The sequence below is a fragment of the Cyprinodon tularosa genome, unplaced genomic scaffold (assembly GCF_016077235.1).
Source record: "Cyprinodon tularosa strain WSP-4 unplaced genomic scaffold, ASM1607723v1 ctg1124, whole genome shotgun sequence".
NCBI classification, from domain to species: domain Eukaryota; kingdom Metazoa; phylum Chordata; class Actinopteri; order Cyprinodontiformes; family Cyprinodontidae; genus Cyprinodon; species Cyprinodon tularosa.
In genome coordinates, this window is record NW_024037921.1 from 707603 (window position 1) to 730168 (window position 22566).

General features: G+C 40.7%; 1 protein-coding gene across 1 annotated transcript; it reads right to left on the reverse strand.

Moving 5' to 3' along the window:
- Window positions 1-8933: 8933 nt before the first annotated feature.
- On the reverse strand, window positions 8934-22218 carry LOC119793840 (zinc finger MYM-type protein 1-like). Its single transcript, XM_038301114.1, has 4 exons — window positions 22010-22218; window positions 11118-12670; window positions 10934-11039; window positions 8934-9464 (listed from the first exon to the last, which is right to left on the reverse strand). Exons 1-4 carry the CDS (start codon window positions 22214-22216, stop codon window positions 8934-8936), a joined length of 2397 nt encoding a protein of 798 aa, XP_038157042.1. The 5' UTR covers window positions 22217-22218.
- Between the last annotated feature and the right edge of the window lie 348 nt (window positions 22219-22566).

Sequence of the window (22566 nt, forward strand, 5' to 3'; positions counted from 1 at the left end):
TTGTTGTTGTTTGTGTCTGTATGTTTGTTTTTGTTTTGTTTTTCTGTTTGTTTACTAACATCTTAGCCTTTATAAAAAATAAAAAAAAAGACCTGGCACGCATGTTCATTTTGTTTGAATAGTTTTGACTACACTACGGATGGAAATGTTTCAAAATGAACAATGGATTTTTTGTTTGGAGAGACATTGGACACTTTCTTTCTTGAGTTGCAGGATGGATTAACCTACAGGGGGCACAGAGACTAACTTTGCTCCTAAACTACAGAAGGAGGGATGGTTTGCAGCTGCTGAGATGCAGACATTAAGGAAATGACTGGATGCCCACTGCTTCAGATGACAAAAGGCCACTGGCAGTGATGGGATGATGGAAGGTCACGGGATCATCGGACAAGACGGATGGAAAAAGATAAGTGAACTGACACACCAGACTTCTTATTCACAATGAAAATTTATGGGCAACTTATTTTAAACCAGTTTATTAATACAGATCTATAAATAATATATTAGCTTTACGGGGATCAACAGGTAGATGTAATATCTTTCTAAACAACACGGCAGTAGTTTGGGGATTATTATTATTGTTTTATTATTAATTTTTTTTTAAAAGAGAAATATCAGTAGCGATGGCAACAACAAAGAATATAAATTATAGGAGGAGCTTTACCGACAGGTTTTAAATGGTCTGCTAAATTTTCTTTATATCATCAGGGGGTGGGGTATTCTTACATAGAGGAATAAAAAAAGAGGATTTAGAGATGTTTTAATATGTGATAAATTAGACTGGGTTTTTGATAAATAGTTTGGTCAGTTGTTAATTAGCGGAATATTTAAGGGACCACAAGTTGAAACTTTAACATTTGGGAATGGTAAAGTAGCAACACAAAATGCAATTTAGGAGAAATTTGAACATTTTAGGAGCAAATGTTTAAAATAAATGATGATTTCTTTCAATATTATCAATAACGATGAAGACTTGACAAGTTAATGAGCTTATGGCGATTCAATATCAGGCGCAGGAACTAAAACTTCACCATTTATTTTTTATTTTATTTGTTTTGATTAATATTATTTGTTTTGTTTTTTTTACTGCGAGCAGAGTTATAGATGGCATTTGAGGGGCTATATACAGTTTGGGGGATGGGTAACCATACTTTTAATGCATGAAACAATAAGAACACCTGACTTTTCTTCACTACAGCTGCAATCGATACTTTAGAGGGAATGCACACTTATTATGGTAGTTTATTTGAGATAACGCATATAAGAGGAGATTATGTTTCCTGCACACTTTTGGATCTGGTCAGGGGTCCAGATATGACAACTATTGACTGGTTCTGAGGATGTTGGAACAGATTTTCTTTTTGTTTTTTTCTAATCAAAGCACTGCTTTTTGGAGAATATTTTAAATGGACTATAGCTGGACACTTTGCATAGAGGGGGTGCAGTCGAATTCAACACCTTCAGGAACTGTGTACTGCTGAGTTTTGGGAACGCAGCAGCGAGTCAGAGTACAATCCTGTGCTCTGAGCAGATGAACGATTCAATATGATATTTCCTCTTGAAGGGAGGAACATCTTTGACGCTCTGTTTCCTTCTGCCTCTATGTGATACTGCTGATAACACAGGTAAAGACTTATCCTTCAGGGAGTGTCCATGGACACTCCTTCAGTGTCATGGACACTCCCTGAAGGAGTGTCCATGACACTGAAGGAGTGTCCATGACACTGAAGGAGTATCCTTCAGGGAGGGACACCTGGGCCCCAAGACTCTTATGGTTCAAAGCTGTTGTGGTAACAAACGGAAACCTGATGGATTTGTCTGAACATCGAACTTTTTTGAATGTTGGAGAGGATCAATGCTCCAAGATACACTTCTTCTTCCAAACCAGTAGCAGAATGGCTCCTGACCAGTTTCCCACATAAAGATCCACTCACATAGACACACACACACATACTGTCACGTAACAGCACACCCACATGGGTGGGGGCTTTTATTTTGAAATTCAACATCAGACTTGATGAAACTTAATGAGAAACATCTGGAGGTGTTCTACTAAAATTTCAAAATGGCAGCTTTCACAAAAGATAAATAATTTAGTAGCAATATGGCGAGCAAATTAGTTCAAAGAGATTAAGTGTAGGGATTTTATGGGCTTTAATTTTGAAATTACACATCAACAAGGTTCAGCTTTAATTCTGAATTGAAGATTGTGAGAAGAGCCGGTTTCTGGCCCTTATCCGTGGAGCCCTCAGTGTTTTTGTCTGTAGTACGGTGGAGGCCAGTTTTAATTCCCGTGATCCTGGCTCCCAGGAGGAGTATGGTTTAAAGTTTGGCAGTTATCCTGGTACAATGTCTTGTCTACAATCCTCTCAACCACTGAGCCTGCCTGTCTCCTTCTGAGTGTGTCTGTCCCAGTTTACAGCTGGACTCATTGGAACTCTGAACCTGCCTGAACGCTTTGTGGATTCTGGAACCCTGGATCTGTCTGTTCCTGTTCGGATCGGAACCCCCGGCCCGCCTACGGACACCTGGATTCCAGAACTGTCCCGTCTGATCTGTCTTCCCTTACCTGGATCGGATTCCTGTCTGCTCACTGGGTTTGCTGCATCGGGAACACTTAGGGGGCTGTGCGCCGCAGTTCTTTTGGCAGTCTATTGGCTGGATCTGGCCTTCCAGAGAGGAATGACAGGTCGCACTTACCAGTGTTTCTCCCTCCACAGTGTCAGTGATTGGGTGGTGCCCTGCCCCCCCTGCAGCCGACGCATGTCAGCTGATCCACAGCAGCCCCCGTTAAGTTTCTGTTTTGTATTTTTTTGTATTACCTGAATACTGGGTCCATCTGTCCCATTTTACGATAAGTACAGGCATAAATCCTACTGTTAAAAACAATTTTATAGAAGAGTATTAACTTTAGGGCTGCAACTAACGATTATTTTAAAAATCGATGAATCGGCCGATTATTTTTTCGATTAATCGATGAATCGGACAAAAAATATTTTTTTAGATTAACCTCTTTATTCCAAAATAAACATTTTAGACAGAACAAACAAGCACGCAAGTACAGGTTGCTCATTAACTGTACTGGTGCAATATGAAAAATAAATGTTTGTGTTAAAACTACGCAAACTTACATGAGAAATGTAGCTGTACATCCACAAAATATAGGCTACTTTGTTTCATAAAGCGCAAAAAAAAGACATTTTTGTTTTTAAAGCCCCTAAGGGGTTCAAACAATAGGCCCCCCCATTTCAACAAATGAGGTTTTTTTAGACTAGAAGAGTTCTGCCTTTTAAGACAGGAAAGTATAGCAGTTAAAGTTGCTGCTTGAGAAAATACTGAACCATAGAGATAAAAATAGCCCTGTGATTCAAATTATAAATTGTATTTGGAATAAAAATGAGAGAACTAGGGGTGCTAAAAAACACATCCTCCAAAGACAGATATTTACATGGGAATGTGGCAGATAATTAATAGACATATTACTGATCTTGCTGGATTTTATTCTGCTTTACTTCCATAAATTACAGGATCTTCTTTACTTTATCTTTGCAAGAAGATTTAAACTTTAAAAGCCTTGCCCTCATAATTTGCAAGTTAATTTATCTATAAAGAAAATATAAACGCTGCTTAAGCTAATTCAAATGAAATTAAAAGTAAAATAAGTAGCCAACCTTATCCCTGTCTGTAACCTACTAACACGGTAAGGAAAGCATCAGATGAGCTACCTGAGAAACTAACGTTACGTTTCCCCACTTTAAAACCAAACAAACATGGCCGCTCATCCTGCTGATCAGCTCTCTTCACTGCCATCGAAGGCTCCAACATGTTTTCTTTTCAGGTGCTGCGTCATAACAGCTGTGCTTCCGTGCCATTTTCATTTGTTTTTACAAAAGTTGCATGTTACGACTTTTTTCACTTTACAAAGCGCAGGCTGTTTTATTTATTGTGATCGATTTGCGCCGTCAATCCCGGCGCATGCGCGCTTCATTTGCAGTCTGGACGCTGAGGGTAAACTCCTCCCGCTCAAACGTCGTAATTTAATCCAGTGGCGCTAGGAAGCCAACAGTCTTGAACTCAATGTTTGTCTCGCAAGGATCTGGGAATTCCTGACAAATCCTCCGGACAGCACATGACGGCATTACGACCCTTAATCTTGCTCCAATGAATCCCCAGCACCAACTCACAAAACTCGTCTGAGCCAGAAATCTGAAACGACTACAATTATAACAAAACTGTTAATATTAAATGTTACTTATTCATATTTAATAATACTTGATATTTAATAATATTCAATAAATATAATCAAATGTTACTAAAAAATATTACAAAAGTTAGTAAATTGTTCTTGAATACATACTCTCTTACTCTTTTTCTCCGTACACGTCCATAATCAGCTCTGTAAATGTTGTTGATATTTTGTAGAACGAACTGATTCAAACAGTTCACCTGAAATCCAGGATGGTTTGTGATGCAGTTTAGCTCTGTTGGCAGCTGATTAATCCTTCTCAACACCTATCAGGTTTGAAAAACATGTAGCCATTAGCTTCAAAGTTTAACTGAATACATTTGACAGATAATACAGAAATAAAAAAAGATATTTGTAGGTAATATACAAATTTCTCGATAACTTGATATACGGATAACAACTAAATGATTCAATACTGAATCAGCTCTGATCTTGTATAAATCAAAGAGAGATACACCTTTGGGATCTCCTTGCAGCAAACATTTTCATCTTCAGTGGGCATGGTATGGCAACAACCATAGAGACACCTGTGAGAAGGAATAGTACTTGACAAATAAATTGTTTCATTGCAAAACATGTTCTAACAATGACAGCTGTTTATTATGTTGGTGCCAAACAGCTTCATAGGTTGTATATTCAAGGTGTTTGGTGTATTAAATGATCAGTGGGAGATATCTCACCAAGTGGAGACATCTTGTAGGATTCTCCGTTCTTTCTCCGGTTCTTCCGTAGATGGACTCTCCGGGTCCGACAAGGGTTCATACATGTACGGTTGAATTATATTCTGAAGTTCAATATAAAAACAAAAAAACAACCATGCATTATATAAAAAAAAATAATAATAATCTGGATAAAAATCAACATTCCTAAAAATGGGTTCGCACTGAGAGTGACACATTTTTGCCAGTTTCTTCTGCTTTTGCTCGCCTTGAAATTTGACTGACCCGTGAAAAACATTTCACACAGAAGGTGAAAATCTGAATACTTTAATCCCTGCAGAGCAGAGAAGGCGGGTTCGAGACTACGACTGCCCAGGAGTAGGACCGTGGCACATTGGAGAAGCAAGCCATGGGAGTCAGAGCGGGGACAGGCTATAGCTGGCTGGAGCTAGCCTCTAGAGGCTAACTGCTGAAGATCAAAAGAAAACAGAGGAGGATCAGCCAAGCCGAAGCAGACAATGGCAGAGCTGGAGAGAGAAGGAATCGAGTGACCAGTGTTTGAAGAAGAAATTGTTTTTCAAGCTGAATTAAAATGGATTTTGTCACCTTAAATCCTCTCAATTCCCACTTCAGTCATTGTCAACATTATTTTATTTAGCTACAATTTCTATTTTTAAATAGGCTCATCTCTGCTGCACTCCTTCACAGTACCCACATCTAGTCCTTGATTAGATTACGCAACAAGAATGTAAACAAAAGTTCAGATTTTTCAAAGTCATTTGCAGGTGAGGCAGCAATCAAATGTCACCAAAATCCTGCCATTCGCCTCCATAAATTCCCCCTTCGCTTCAGTAAGCTTTGCTCTGCTCCACATCCCCTTGGGGAGCAGTGTGCTGCCATTGTACGGTGCCTGGGGAGCAGTGTTGGGTTAAAGGGACCCAGTGTGGCACTCTGTAGGAGTGGGGCTAGAACTCAGAAGAACCTCTGCATTCCAAGCTCTATGCCGACACTCCCAATTTTATTTTTTTCTGCTCTTTTTCTTAGGACAGGTTGTAAATGTTGACAGGGGGAAAAATTGAGGGTCTGATGCAAACAGATATCATGCAAAATGCATTTTATTTTTAGACTGAAGGTGAGATCCTGTGAGGAAAATAAGTATTTGAACACCCTGCTATTTTGCTAGTTCTCCCACTTCGAAATCATGGAGGGGTTTGAAATTTGAAATCATTGTAGGTGCATGTCCACTGTGAGAGACCGTGTTAAAAATATCCAGAAATCACATTTTTTTTTTTTTATTAATTGTTAATTTGTTTGATACAACTGCAAATACGTATTTGAACACCCGAGAAAATCAATGTTAATATTTGGTACAGCAGCATTTGTTTACAATTCCAGAGGTCAGACATTTCCTGTAGTTTATCACCAGGTTTGAACACACTGCAGGAGGGATTTTGGCCCACTCCTCCACACAGATATTCTCTAGATCAGAGAGGTTTATTGGCTTTCGCTGAGAAACAGAGTTTGAGCTCCCTCCAAAGACTCTATACTGGGTTTAGGTCTGGAGACTGGCTAGGCCACACTAGAACCTTGATATGATTCTTCCAGAGCCGCTCCTTGGTTATCCTGGCTGTGTGCTTCAGGTCATTGTCATGCTGGAAGACCCAGCCTCCACCATTCTTTAATGCTCAGAGGGAAGGAGGTCATTCCCTAAACTCTTGCCATACATGGCCCCGGTCATCCTCCTCTTAATACAGTGCAGTCGCCCTGTCCCATATGCAGAAAATCATCCCAAAGCATGATACTATTGTTGGAGCCATTTCATTTTATCTTATACTGTATTAACTCTGGTGAAAGAATTACTTTGCAGGTACCATGAACTGAATGTTCTTCATGTGTATAACTCAAGGTCACTGCCTGCATGACAAAATGTGTGTTTCCCTGTATCATGCTGCAATTTACTCCCCACACATCCTTTAGAGTTACAGTGTTATCTATTGGAACTAGGGACTCCCCTTTTTTCCTAATGAAGAGCGAGTAAGACAGCAGAGGGACTTCAGAGTGGTGGGAGGTTGTAACTGAGGACATTTCTACCTGCTCTCCTAGCAAGTAAAAATAATCTAACATCTCTTGTCCTTCTTCCCCAGGTGTTTTGATAAGTGTTTGGGTTAAATCCAACACCTACCACCACAAAGCTTCACAGTAGGGAAGGTGTTCTTGGGATGGTACTCAAAGTTCTATTTTGGTCTCATCTGACCACATGACTTTCTCCCATGACTTCTCTGGATCATCCAAATGGTCCTTGACAAACTGAAGACGGGCCTCGACATGTGCTGGTTTAAAGTCGTAGGGAAGTCATATTTAAATGTCAAATCATTCTGGCTTAAACATGTATATAAATGTACTCTTTATCAGACTATATATTCCCAAAATTGAAAACATTTCTTTTAAAAGAAAAAAAAAATGATATCTTCAAATCTGTGGTTTTTTTTATATTACCTTAAGCAGGTCAGTTAGTTCTACGTCAGCCTGAACACCTAAATTCAGCCAATAATATATAAACGTCATCTGTCAATCAAAATTTTTTGGTCATAGCATCTTGATTCATGTGTCGCTGCTAATATACGCAACGGTTGAAACAAAAAAAAAAATTATTTCCTTTCCCATTGAGTTGCGTCCCAGTGTTCACGGGGATGGACGTCTGTGTCTTCGGCAGGCGTAGAGCTAACAGAACTGGCAGCGTTGCGAGGCAAGGGCTCAAACATGTACGGCTGGAAGCCTTCTACACCAAACCAAGCTTCTGCCGCCCTGGCGTCCTCTTCCAAAACATCTTCGTCCCCGCTTTCCTCCTCTAAATAAAAAATTGATGACGGAGGAGACTCATCCACGACCTCCGACACTAAACTCTCCTCTTCTTGCATGTTTCCACTGTCCATAGCGTTCCTTGACAGTGTCGTTTCTAAATCACCAATTTAGTGCTACTTGGTAACGATGGAATTTCCCATTGGGAACCTGCTAGCACTAAGTGCTAGTGGTGAAAAGTGGAGGCGTTGCAGAGACAAGGGTGGAACAAAAGCGAGAAATACCGGCTGTTTCTCTGTAACTCCATTTTGCATTTCGTGCTTCGCATGTGCGACTCCACTGCCTTAATTCCCATCGTTCTGAGCATTAATGACTTCTTGCACAAAATCCACTGAGCCTCATGTATGTTCCCTGGTTTTAGCCATGGAGAAAACTCTTGGCTGGAGACAATTTTGGTTACATTTACACTTGCTTATATTTTCCAGACATTAACTTAATGGTGCATCTCCCAAATGTCCTGGCCGCAACAATGCTTTTATTGGTTCCGCTGTCGGGACGGAACCAATAATGGCAAGCTGTTATTTTAAATAAAAAAAAAAATTGTCAATATTTTATGTTTTATTTAGATTACAAAAATAAATTGTAATAAAAATAATCCTATTTATGACGTTTTAAAAATTAAGACCTACGAAAGACTGATTTAAGACACTTTAATACCAATTAAGGCCTTAGTTTTATTTTGAAGAATTCAATGCCTTTTAAGACTTTTTAAGGACCCGCGGGAACCCTGTTTCATGTCATTGACCATCTCCTCCCGTGTAGTTTAGGGCTGAACTACACAGGAGGAGCTGATTTCTCACCTTTTTAGGATCTTTGAGACCCCATGAGGTGAGATCTTGCATGCAGCCAAGGGAGATTGACAGTTACGTTTAGTTTTTTCCATTATCTAATGATTGGTCCAACAGTGGACCATTTTCACCAAGCTGCTTGGCAATTTCCCTGTAGCCCTTTCCAGACTTGTGGAGATGTATAATTTTGTCTCTAGTGATTTTGGCAAAGGTGGCTGGTAGAGTTTTCACCAGGAGCTACAAATTCGAAATAGCCGTATAGCAAAAACCAATCAAATGGATACTAAGTTATCACATATATTTATATGAAAACAACAACAAAAAACAACATTATGAAAAACACTACATAAAAAACAATTGTTCATGTAATCATGTACAGGTTCATTTTTTGTACATGAATGTTGCCAATCTGTCATTGAGAGAAGCAAATTTCTCAATGACTCTGTGGTTGAAGTCAGGGATGGTTTTAATAAGGTTCTTCTCCATAGAGACCATGGCCAGGGCATTGAGATGGTCCTGTGACATTGTGTTCCTGAGGAAGGTCTTGATCCTCTTCAGTGTTGAGAAGCACCTCTCAGATTCAGCTGTGGTCATGGGAGTTGTGATGAGGATCTTCAGCAGAGCCACAGTCTCTGAGAAGATGTCCTGTAGATCGTTCCTCATGAAGAACTGGTACAGAGCCACAGCACCACTGCACCTCCTGAACCCAGCATTGCTGTAGATCAGAGCCAGCTCAGTTTTCAGTTTGTTCTTGTTGAGCAGTGGGTAAGCCTCAATGATGGTGTTTAGTGCAGCATCAGGGAACTGCCTGTGGTACTCCAGGAATCTGTCTGCATGCAGCAGTGTAGCACTGACCAGATGATTTGTGAATGCAAACCTCTGATTTGAATGCTCCAATATGGTGTCACAAATCTAAAAAAAAAATACATATAGCAGTTTAATAATGGAGAAGATATTAGTTAGCTTAATATTTTTAATACATAAAAACTATTTTTCTGAAAATGTGGTTATTTAAGAGCAACTATGCAAATTAACAAAGTACCTAAAAAGTACACTATATAATATTATACAAGACGTATTCTAAGGTGTGTGTCCCCTTTTTGAGAATATAGCACTATGATTAAACACATTAAGATGCAGGGGGCTGCCCAGTGGAGCAGTGGGTAGCCCTGCTTGCAGTTGCTGCAAGAAGGTTCTGGGTTTGATTCCCGGCCCTGGGTCTTTCTGCATGGAGTTTCCATGTTCTCCCTGAGCATGCGTGGATTCTTGCCGTGTACTCCGGCTTCCTCCCACAGTCCAAAAACATGACTGTTAGGTTAGCTGGCTTCTCTAAATTCTCCTAAGGTGTGATGGGTTTGTTATACTCCTGCATCAGTTTGTCACAGTTAACTTGTCGCATGTATGTTGCATGTATCATGAACTAGCTGTGGGTCTAGATATGACCGAGGCGGTGAGAAAGTGAAAAAACACAAGGGGCAAATTGTGCGACAACTGAGGGACATGAGGGTAGATCCAGGTGGATAAAGGGTCCCAGCGTTCACACGCACCTCGCTCTTCTAGCTGGTCCAACTTCAGGAGTTGTTTTCTACAAACAAAACAAGCCAATAAGGTACCAAACAGGAAATGGGCATAGTCTAGAGCAGGGGTGGGCAATTCCAGTTCCTGGGGGCCGGTATCCTGCAACTTTTAGATCCATCCTTGCGCCACACACCTGAATTAAATGGCTCGGTTACCTCCTTAGTATGCAGTCACTTCCTCCAGAGTTCTCTCAATCATCTAATTATTTGATTCAGGTGTGCTGAACCAAAGACACATCTAAAAGTTGCAGGGTAGCGGCCCTCAGGAACTGGAATTGCCCACCCCTGGTCTAGAGCAAATGTAGATGTGACCAATCAGAGGCCCCCTGTCTGCAGTACTGTCTGTGGTCACAGAGTGCCGGGGCTGCGTTAACTGCGAAACATACCAGCACCCCTCACGACCCCGCTTGGGATAAGTGTGACGAAAAATGGATGGACACTAGTGTTGCACCGATACTGATACCAGTATCGGACGGGGCCCCGATACTGCCCTAAAATGGTGGTATCGTATCGGCAAGTACCAACAAATAGGGCACCGATACCATTTTGAGAGCCATAAGTTTATTCAACTATTGTCACCCACTCCTGGTAGGCAATAAAAAGTTCTACTGGATTCACTTTGTATTAGATTTTTTCCTGCTTCACAAAGGTAGGCAGCAGCTTGACAAAGCCATGATGGCAATTATTTTACATTATGGTATCGGTATCGGCCGATACTGCACAGCCAGGTATCGGGTATCGGTATCGGGGCCAAAAAATGGCATCGGCGCAACACTAATGGACACCCCATGTTCAGTTTCTCACCTCTGTGGCTATCCTCTCAAGATCACCTGGGCCCAGTGTGCGGCATCTCTTGGCCAGTTGAGACACACTGCCACAGTGTTCTTCACAGAACACTGGAAGGGAATCTCTGAACAGAACCCGTAGAGACGTGTTCATTAGTAATCAGGTATGAGAATTAGTTAAAGCACAATAGAGATGAACTTACCTGATCTTTTGTATACCATCTGTGAACTGCTGCATGACCTTCTGAACAAAGACTGAGTTGATGGTCCTCTTCTGAAGCTGACTGTAGAGAATGTCCACTTGACTCATGATATGATGGAACAGCTTCAGGAAGAAGCTGAAACAATCATCCTCCAGTAGCCTCACAAATCCTCCAGCTTCTCTCACAGTGGTTGGATCAAACTCTCCTGAGTCCCTGATGGTTTCAAAACACTGGAGCAGGTCTTCTTTATGTTCAAAAACAGTGCTCACATTTTGGCTGTTGAAGTTCCACTTCACTGTGCTTGCTCCGGGGAGTCTGTGAGCCACCACTCTATCAAGCACACAGGTTCTCTTTGGAGATCTTAAAAAAAAGCCAGATAATCCAGCCAGGTCTGAGAAGAAATGACTCACTCTTGGGATGTGGGATGTCACCTGCTGCATGATGAGGTTAAGTTGGTGAGCATAGCAGTGGACATAGTGTGCATTCACATAGACTTCCTTGATCTTCTTCGGTACACCACCTGTAGCACCTCTCATGACACTTGCACCATCGTAAGCTTGGGAAATGAGCTTGCTTCTCTGGTCATCAGGGAAAATGGAACTCAAGCTATCCAGAAGTGCTGTGGTGATTGAATCAGCTGTGGCACTTTGGAGAGGTATGAACTCAAAAAAACGTTCTTGGACATGATGGGCTTTGTCAATGTAGCGGATCACAAGCACCAGCTGACACTGAGTGGAAATGTCCATTCTTTCATCAACCTGGATGGAGACAAAGTCTGCACTCCTGATTTCTTCAAGGATGCACTCTCTTAAAATTGACAGCATGCAGTCAAGGAGTTCATTCTGTACTGTCTTAGACATTCCCTTGAACACAGTGGCATTCTGCAGGTGCTGGTGAAGAACTGCATCCAGTGATGCTACAAAATCCACCAATCCTCTAAAAACACCTGGGTTTTCTGAGCTCTCACTTTCATCATGGCCATGCAAGGCAAGCTCAAATGCACTATAGAATTTGACACAGTCAATTATTTTTGATAAGATGTGGCGGTTTTTGTCAACCTCCTCATTGTGTTTGCGAATCCCTACCATGTATCCTTCATCAAGCTGGGATGAAATTTTTATTTTCCCAAACATGGCTAGTTGCAGTGCATTTTCCATGTGGATACCAGATTGTTCATGCTTCTTTGCCCTTTCTGAAAAGTGTTGTAAATCAGTAATACCAGTTTTTATCCATGCCTGGTCAGATCCTGATGTTTGAAAAACGAGGCAGGGAAAGCAGAATAAAGCATTAGCCTCGGTGCATGCTGTTAGCCAAGACTTCTTGCTAAACCAGGTCCTGGAAAAAGAACGAGTGTACCGTCTCCCTTTGTCGTTGGACAGCTGGTTAATATTGATGTTCGGCTTATCAGGACCAAGAGCCTTCACCTCCAGCTTCTCTTGATAAGTTCTCCGCTCAAAAGGTGTCGCTTTAAGGGACTTGACTGAATTTATTTTTTCTTGTGCCATTTCTCTCTCTCGCTCTGTCCGATGCGTCTCCAACTCCTGTGACTCGACCTGTAAATTCAATTCAGTTTATTTACAACACATCATCTCAAGGCACTTTACAATTCAACCAGATCATAGAGTCAAATTGATTCAGTTTTACATCTAAGGAAAACCAGTTGATTGCATTGAATCAATGACTCAAATATAATCCCTCACACCAAGCACGCTTGCAGCAACAGTGGAGAGGAAAAACTCAATTTTAACAGGAAGAAACATCCAGCAGAGCCAGACTCAGTGTGAACGGCCATCTGCCGAGGACGACTGGGGTTCAGGGCAGATGGCCTCAATCAGCCAATCTGCAGCAATTTATAAGTATGACTGTGACGTCAGTGCTGTGGTGGGAGGTGGAGAGTAAAACACTTCCAGTCACCTCAGGGCGCACCAGAGCTGAGCACCAGACCACCATAGACATTGTATTGCAGAGAAGCTACTGCTCATGTACAACTTATAACAAGCAAACATTTTTGTGCCCTAAAGTGGAAATACGTCACCAATAAGACGAAAAATGATATTACGCTTTACTTGTCATTAGAAGAGAGTAGAAGAATAAATATCAATCTTGCACATCTAAAAAAAACATATCACTAGATTTCAAAATATTTACTTTTTTTAATGTTCATTGGTTGGGTGGGGCGGCGCCCTCTATTGTCCAGCCACCACTGGTTTTTGGACATCTCTTCGGTTTTGGCAATGTTAGTAGCTGGATTCTTACTAATTGTTTGGGGTGAACAGGTGTCTTTATGCAACTAACGACCTCCAACAGATGCATCTAATTTATGACAATAAATGCAGTCGTGGTGGACATTCTGAAGGCAGACTAAGAGGTCTTTCAGTGTAAGAATTTTTGCTTATAGACAGGTGTTCAAATATTTTATTGCAGATTTGTCATACAATTGTTAAAAATCATATCTTGTGCTTTCTGGATTTTTCTTTTTAGATTATGTCTCTCACAGAGGACATGCAGCTACGATGACAATTTCAGACCCCTCCATGATTTCTAAGTGGGAGAAATTACAAAATAGCAGGGTTTTCAAATACTTATTTCCTCACCATAGTTACTTGATTTTGGTACAGAGCAGGCATCTCAAACTGGTTCCAGAAAGGGCCGTGTGGCTGCAGGTTTTCTTTCAAACCAAGCAATAGCACACCAGACTTAATTCATCTTGATGAAATGAATGGAGTCTGGTGTGCTATTGCTTGGTTGAAAAGAAATCCTGCAGCCACACGGCCCTTTCTGGAACCAGTTTGACACCCCTAGTATAGAGTTTAATCTTGAGACCCTGCGTCTTCATATGCAGACATTGCATTTTGCCTCCTTGGCTCTGATACCTAATTCTTTTTAACTTTGACCCACTGGCCTCATTAATAGAAACTATACACCATCTAATGTCAGATGACAATATTACACTCATTTAAGTGAAAACAAGATGCTACGGATCACAGTACAAAACTCGTTAGAAAAATCGAAAGGCAATGCAAATTTTAAATGTTGAAATAAATTAAAATATCTTTAAAGTTGAAAAAGCTATGTAGTGAACCAACTCTGACATGGTTAGCTCTATGCTGTCAAGTGGTAGGACAATATGCCAGTCGTCATGCTTTCTGTTGCTCAAGCAGAAGAGCCTAAGGTACCTGCCAACGATGGTCAAAGGAGGACAAAAAATATGACACGGCCAAGCATTGTAAGAGAATCTGAAACAAAGATGGTTGGGTTTGACTTGTCAGACAGGATAAGTTACTACAGAATGAGTGACCACATCAAGAAGTTGACAAATTCATAATATGATGCTATATCGCCAAGATAACTGGGAAAACAGCACACCAAGACAGACTATCATGAAGTTTCTCGATTTTTGTATGGCAAGAGCTCAGGTATTCATCAAAATAGTATGATGTCGTTATAGGTGCCCATGTTGGTGGTGAAGAGGGATAGAATCCACATTCTGCACAATCAAGGAAAGGATCTCGGGTCACCTCTTATACAACATTTCTGTTTTAGCATATGTTCTGCTGCACATCTTCCAGAGATGGCTGACCTGGGAGAGCCAACGTGTTGCAGTGGGCAAGGCTGCCCCGAGAAGAACTGTATTCGATGCACTCAATGCAATGTTTTCCTTGGCTGGCAGAGTGAAAGGAACTCCTTTATACAAAGGTCAGCAGGCCTCTTCAGGAAGGACAGATTGCCTTTTTAAAACGACATTCAGGGCCTGAGATAAATTTCCTAAAGACCATTATGGCATTTTCATATGGCCATTTTCAGGGCCAGAGGTGCACATCAATAGTGTTTTGGAACCAGTGGCTCCATCCTTCGAAGGGGAGATTTGTCAGTCGATTAGGTCATAGAGCGGCGCTTTGTCCGGTTCAGATTGGAAGTCTCCTCGTTATGCGGCCGACAAAAGGAGACTTCTTTTTGCCCGTTTTGAAGGATGGGTCTGGTGTATCCTACATAGCCTTTGGTATGCTGTGACACATTGCGAGTCCAAGCAAGTTGTCTTCTCCGTGCTCAGAGAAAAAAGGGAAATGTTGTAAGTGCAGTTTGTTATAATACAAGTATGTAAATAGTTCCGTCTGAAATCAAGTAAAATAGTTGTTTAAATGTCAATTGATAGAGATATGTGGTGATTAATATTTGATTTATTGAAAGGTTTTATCTGTCCCTGGGTAAATGGGTTTGGCTGACATTTAAGCTCAGATTCCAACATCTCTGCAGTATGGGGACTATAAATATGATATATTTGACAACAGTAGTGCTGCTGATGCTCCTCAAAAATATAACACACAGAACAGTGGGAAATTCAGCATCCATTCCGTGAAAATTCAAAAAATATCCACTGGACTTGGTTTTCAAGATTTTAAGACGTTTCGCCACCTCTCCAGGAAGCTTTCTCAATTCAAATGTCTGTATCCGCAGTGAGTTTAAGTCTTATATGGACAAGGCCTTGTATTGCTTGGAGACCTGCCAATGGTAATCGATGAATGGGTCGTTTAGTTCCATCGTTACGAAAACCAAGTCCAGTGGATATTTTTTGAATTTTCACGGAATGACTATGACCTGGATGACTGAGAACCTTCATCAGCATTCAGCATCCATTCTTTCCCTTCTTTGTGCATCAACTGTGGGGAGGTCGCTATGCGACAGAGCGTATGCCAAGTGGGGGGCGGTGGAAGCCGTACAGTAAACAGTACCTGCAGCTCTGGTCTTTGAGGTACCTCAAAAGCTCCAGACTGGTGAAGAACTTGTCTGCAAAGATGGCAGAAGTCATGGGAGAAGAGATTGTAGTGGCCAGAACAGCGACAATATAGCTGATGTCATTTTCTCCAGCTGACAAGGGGACATCATGAGCCTCAATGGTAACTTGCCTTGGTACAGCACAATGTCATGAATGAAGCCATCCTCAGGGGGCATGCAAAGAACTTAAAACCCCACTTGACTGGCTTCCTTTTAATATACAGCCTCAGGTTGCCTGCTGTCCTCCCTTTATAGGCAACATTCACTTCGTCCACAGACTGTTTTGGTGTCTGTGTTTCATGCCTGAAGGCAGTATTGAGGAAGGTGAACAATGGCCAGACTTTGAAGAAGCGGTCACTACTGCTAGGGAACTGGTCATTGTCACTGAAGTGGATCAACCTTTTCAGGAGTCTGAACCTCTTTCAAGACACCAGGGTGGCAACTTGGTCTCCATAGCCCAGCAATCATCAACAGCTGGGAGCTGAACAATCCCCATATAGATGAGGGTGGCCACCAAGATTATTTCATTGTCATCACTGCTGAAGGTGGTGTTTATATCTTTTTGAGGGGCGTACAAGTTGGTTTGGTACGCAATGTGATAATGTGGGGGCCAAAGTACCTTTCAAGGTAGTGGAAAGGATTTTCAATATAGTGAATTGTAGCGACTCCTTAACAATCCTTGTCGCTTGAGAGGTGGAGATAGAGTCCTGTATGTGTATGACGCGCTGCCGTCATTGATCAAAAATGCACATGGAATCCAGGAATAAGTTTTGGTGTTTTAATCCTGTCCAGAGGCTCATGTAGTCACTCACAACAGATTGGAACGTACATGATGTGACATACTGATTTAGATCATAAAGCAAACGGTCAACAAGAAATACGGCTACCCGACTCCCCTCTCTCCTCCAGAGTGCAGGTAAACACACCCATTTAAGCAATCAGCTGTCACCGCATGTGTCACCACAGCAACTATGCCCATGTGATACCTACACATGCACAGCCATCATTATGGCTCCTACATGAATCTTAAAGTTCTGGTATTCAGGTAGAGCTGCATTTTCCATTTATTTCTAATGATGAAATAATTAGCTGTAAAACTGGACTTTTTTCAACTTTTCCAGAATGAGAAAGTTAGCTGCATCCAAGGTCACCTCTGATTGGAGAAATGACGAAATTATGAGTATAACCACATAGTAAGATCTTTGCTGATTGTCTGGATATAAATCCTGAGTTGCTGGAACATATAGAGGAGCAGGAATGATTCCATCCGTTAAACGGCAACTTGCCCAATAAACAGGTAAAACATAATCTAAGGGTCCTCAAATGAGGACATTATTTTATTTTTTAAAGAAAAAGTTCGGTCATATTCAGAATAGATTTCTGAAAGTACTTTAAGTATAAAATTATTTCATACTTTTCAATAAATAAGTGTTTTTAATTCTGAGTAATTTTCATGTGAATGTGCTTTACTGGAGGCATCCATGTTTGTCAAAGAACACTACTGCCACCTACTGGTTTGTGACGTCAAGGTGGGGTATCGGCTGTTGAGTCCCAGTGCTGTATCTGGTGTTTGTCACAACCATTGATGGGAGTAACGTCGTTCAAAGTAACGGCGTTACTAACGCCGCTACCTTTTTTTAGTAACGAGTAATCAAAATGATTACTCTAACTGTAACTATAACACAGTTACAATTGCCAACACCCCGTTACTGCACGTTACTCAGGTCACACAATTAACCTTTTTTCATGATAGGACTCGTGCGCGCGTCATGAGAGAGGGGAGGATGGAGAGTGAGGAGGACTCCAGCGGCAAAATAACGCTTTCCAGATGGAAATACTGGTGTTACATCGAGCTGCGTTTCCCCATCAGATACGGTTTCCCCTGCATCTCCGCACAGCATCTCCGCACAGCGGCACGATTTACCGCGCAAGCGACAGGAAACGCGCATGCTCGCTAAAGGTGCGTAACAGGCGCCCGGTGCTCACGCCACAGGCAAACTACGGAGAGCGTGAACGATCAAATGATAGCCTATATGGAGAAAGGGGGGGGGGGTGGATGGATGGATGGATGGATGGATGGATCTACATGTTGCAGTATCTATAACAACCCAAACATAGGATTTCAGAATTAGACATCCCCAGTTATTAATGTCATACACTCGCAAAAGTAACGCAATAATTACTTTTACTACTAACTAGTTACTTTTATTGTGGAGTAACTGAGTTACTAACTCAAGTTACTTTTTGGGAGAAGTAACTAGTAACTATAACTAATTACTGTTTCAAAGTAACGTGCCCAACACTGGTCACAACGCGCTATTATCTTGAAAACATTCTTCTTCCAAATGTTGGCTACATATTACGGGTTTTTTCTCTGGCCAGAAGTTCGATGGCAAATCCTCCCTCTTCAAGTTGGCGATCCAACGACCAACCCGTTCGTGGAGGATCAGGAATCAGAAAGGTGGAATAACTCTTTTTTTCACTTTTACCCGATGTATTCCAGCATCCAGCTGCCATGCACGTGGGCATTGTCAGTTTCACTATAGCTCTGGTGAATTTCAATGGTGAAGTCCTCTGGAAATCTTCAATAATTGTTGTTGATTGCAGATGTGTCTAGTAGTTCCCATTGATTTAGCTTGTAAAGCGGGGAGAATGGCGCTAGGCTTACCGCACCGTGACGTCACTGCTGGAAGATGGCAGGAGGGAGGTGTCACTGTATTTGGGCAAAAATGGCCGCTCCCAGACTCAGTGATCGCAATGAAAATGAGTGTTTAGATTTTTCTGATTAACACTAAATTAATTAAATCACCGCAAACGTATTAGTTTCAGGTAATAATAATAATCCATTGGTTATTCCTTGCTGACCAGATTTCCTTTAAAACTACTTTTATCATGACAAGGTCTAGTAATTAAAATCATTAGGTCCTTCAAATCGCATGTAACATGGAGAATAAAAAAACAAAAGCTTGGGTCTCAGGAGGCTGCATAATACCGCTCATTTAACAATCCGTTGCTCCATTATTTTGCGAGCAGAGTTGCATCTAACTAAAGCTCAAGGTGGTGAAATAAAGACATAAAGAAGAATCAAAAAGAAACTTTGAAAAACGTCCAGAAACTGATGATAATTACTATTTCAAAAGGTCCAGCCTCCAGGGCTGGATTAAGTCCTTAGGATGCTTAGTCTGAATGATAATTAAATGTTTCCTTCATTGGTTTGTCTCCCTCCCCTCTATCTTCATCTCTCGGTTCTCCACCTTAATCTCTGTCTCTTGGTTCTCCTCCTTTACCTCAATCATTATCTCTACGTTCTCCTCCTTTAACACAGTCGCCATCTCTTGGTTCTCCTCCATTCTTCTTAGTTCCTATTAATCTCCAGTACCTATTTGGTCTCCAGATCCACACCCTGTTAGAACCAACAGCCAATCAGGTTTAGGGTTTCTAAAGACATTTAATTGTAATGATAATGATGTTAATGAGGCATCTTAAAGCAAAACTGTATGTTTATCCTGTTTCACAGAAAACTGACACCTGCTGGACATTTAAAGACACTACACGCAGCTGATTGGACAGAATAAACTCAAATGATTTATCAGAACTAGGGCTGCAACGATTATTTTAAAAATCGATGAATCGGCCGATTATTATTTTTTCGATTAATCGATGAATCGGACAAAAAATATTTTTTATATTAACCTCTTTATTCCAAAATAAACATTTTAGACAGAACAAACAAGCACACAAGTACAGGTTGCTCATTAACTGTACTGGTGCAATATGAAAAATAAATGTTTGTTAAAACTACGCAAACTTACATGAGAAATGTAGCTGTACATCCACAAAATATAGGCTACTTTGTTTCATAAAAGGCAAAAAAAAAGACATTTTTGTTTTTTAAAGCCCCTAAGGGGTTCAAACAACAGGCCCCCCCATTTCAACAAATTGTTTTTTTTTAGACTAGAAGAGTTCTGCCTTTTAAGACAGGAAAGTATAGCAGTTAAAGTTGCTACTTGAGAAAATACTGAACCATAGAAATAAGAATAGCCCTGTGATTCAAATTATAAATTGTATTTGGAATAAAAATGAGAGAACTAGGGGTGGTAAAAAAACACATCCTCCAAAGACAGATATTTACATGGGAATTTGGCAGATAATTAATTGACATATTACTGATCTTGCTGGATTTTCCATAAATTACAGGATCTTCTTTACTTTATCTTTGCCAAAAGATTTAAACTTTAAAAGCCTTGCCCTCATAATTTGCAAGTTAATTTATTTATAAAGAAAATATAAACGCTGCTTAAGCTAATTCAAATGAAATTAAAAGTAAAATAAGTAGCCAACCTTATCACTAGGGATGGGGATCGAAACCCGGTTCCATCAAGGACAATCAGGAAATTGACTATATACCAAACTGAATGATTGTTGTTCTCTACTTCAAAAACATTTTAGATGTTTTTTAAAAATCTAGTTTTTTTTTTTTTATATTTATAACATGGATGCATAAAAATCTCATTTTATTTCAGTGCTAAATTCTGTTTTAAGTAACAGATTATAATTATAAATGTCTCCAGTCCTTTACTGGTTGATGATTTTCTTTATTCTGACCCCAGATGTAGGTCATCAAATCGATTCAGTTTAGTCTGTCCAATCAGCTGCCTGTAGTATCTTTAAATGTCCAGCAGGTGTCAGTCTTCTGTGAGATTGAATGAGCGCAGCATCAATCCAGTTTGATGCCTCATTAACCATCATTCACATCTTTATTTTTAAAAGATGGACATAAGTTATTCTTTGGGAGGTAAAAGACAGCTGGTTGATGTGGAGAGAAGGACATGGACTGACTGACATAATAGACCAAAAATAATAAATCACAAGTCTGTTTCTTTCTGCTCTATTATTTAAACCACATTTATCTGGATCAACGTTGGATCTATATCTGATAAACTTATACTAAATATTATTTAAGGTGTTAAATGCAAAGACATTATACACGTAGATGCCTCATTGGACGCCTCGCTGTTCAACATGCCTAACGGGCGGCCATCTTGGGTCAGACCACAGCTGCTGTTAGAATAAATAGGAGGCGCTCTCATCTCATTTTATTCACGAGAGATGAGTCAGAGATAATAAAATTATCTGTGACATGTTACAACCACTTAAAAGACCAAAATCAATTCTAAAATTCTCTTCATCTTAGATTAGACAGATTTATTCAGATTAAATATTATTTAAACCCAACTCAAACTGGCAGATATATGCAAAGCTATATATTTTTAAATAGATAGATAGATAGATAGATAGATAGATAGATAGATAGATAGATAGATAGATAGATAGATAGATAGATAGATAGATAGATAGATAGATAGATAGATAGATAGATAGATAGATAGATAGATAGATAGATAGATAGATACTGGTGACTTTAACCATAACATATAATGTCTATGGTTAAATGTACTACTCTTTAGTTCTTTTTTCCATGCGTGTGAAAGGTTTTATTATTTTAAATAGGTATTGTAATAACAAACTATTTTCTATATTAAGGTAAATTTAACCCATCGATATATTTACATTAATTGTTGGAAAGGTCTCCTGTTGGGGGAGCAGAGGGAGGCAATACAGGCATCGACGAGGGCAGCTAAGGGGGTCCTTAGCCTACCAGCTAACTAAGAGGCTAACAGATATACGCACAAAACCGAACACGCCCCCTTTAACCGAACCCGCCACCTTTAACCGAACCTGCTCCCTTTAACCGAACCTGCTCCCTTTAACCGAACCCGCTCCCTTTAACCGAACCCGCCACCTTTAACCGAACCCGCTCCCTTTAACCGAACCCGCTCCCTTTAACCGAACCCGCTCCCTTTAACCGAACCCGCCACCTTTAACCGAACCCGCTCCCTTTAACCGAACCCGCCACCTTTAACCGAACCCGCTCCCTTTAACCGAACCTGCTCCCTTTAACCGAACCCGCTCCCTTTAACCGAACCCGCTCCCTTTAACCGAACCCGCTCCCTTTAACCGAACCTGCTCCCTTTAACCGAACCCGCGCAGGTCCAGCTATGATCTCAGATCAGCAGCCTGTTGGAACCGGTCGAAAACAGAAACATTATTAAACTTACCGGATGCAGCTTCAGCCCTAAACCGTGTGGGATTCCGATGGTTCTCTGAGATATGGAGCAGGTCCACAGCTCAGTCTGAGCCGGGACACCTGCTGTACTGGGTCTGTGTTCGGTTAGATCGGAGCTGGTGTAGCTATCAGATCTGCTGGAGGTCCTGTTCCTTCTAATGACGTCATTATATGGCACCTGCACTTGGACAAAATGCATTGCACCCGTTTCTTCCCCCCTGTATGAAAACATTAACTGGAATAGAGCCTGGAGTACATTTTTAATTATAAACAAAGTAAAAGAAATAACATTTAAAATCCTTCACCATTATTTCCCCTGTAATAAGCTTATTTCCCAATTCATCCCCACTGTAGATGAAAAATGCTCCTTTTGCTCTTTGGAAATAGAAACAGACCATTCATTTTATAGCTGTTCACATAGCTCTTCTCTGTGGAATGATATGCAAAGCTTTATTTATGGTCACTTTGGCTCAAACATACTTTTATCCAATTTTCACATTTTCTTTTATTTTTCTGACTCAAACCCCTCTATACAATATATAGTCAATC

Coding starts and splice junctions, on each gene's coding strand:
- LOC119793840 (XM_038301114.1), bottom strand. CDS start 22,216: ATGCATTTTGTCCAAGTGCAGGTGCCATATAATGACGTCATTAGAAGG. Junction 12,671..22,009: donor TAGGGCTGAAGCTGCATCCG/GTAAGTTTAATA, acceptor TTGAATTTACAG/GTCGAGTCACAGGAGTTGGA. Junction 9,465..10,933: donor TTGAGAGGATAGCCACAGAG/GTGAGAAACTGA, acceptor TTTTTTTTTTAG/ATTTGTGACACCATATTGGA.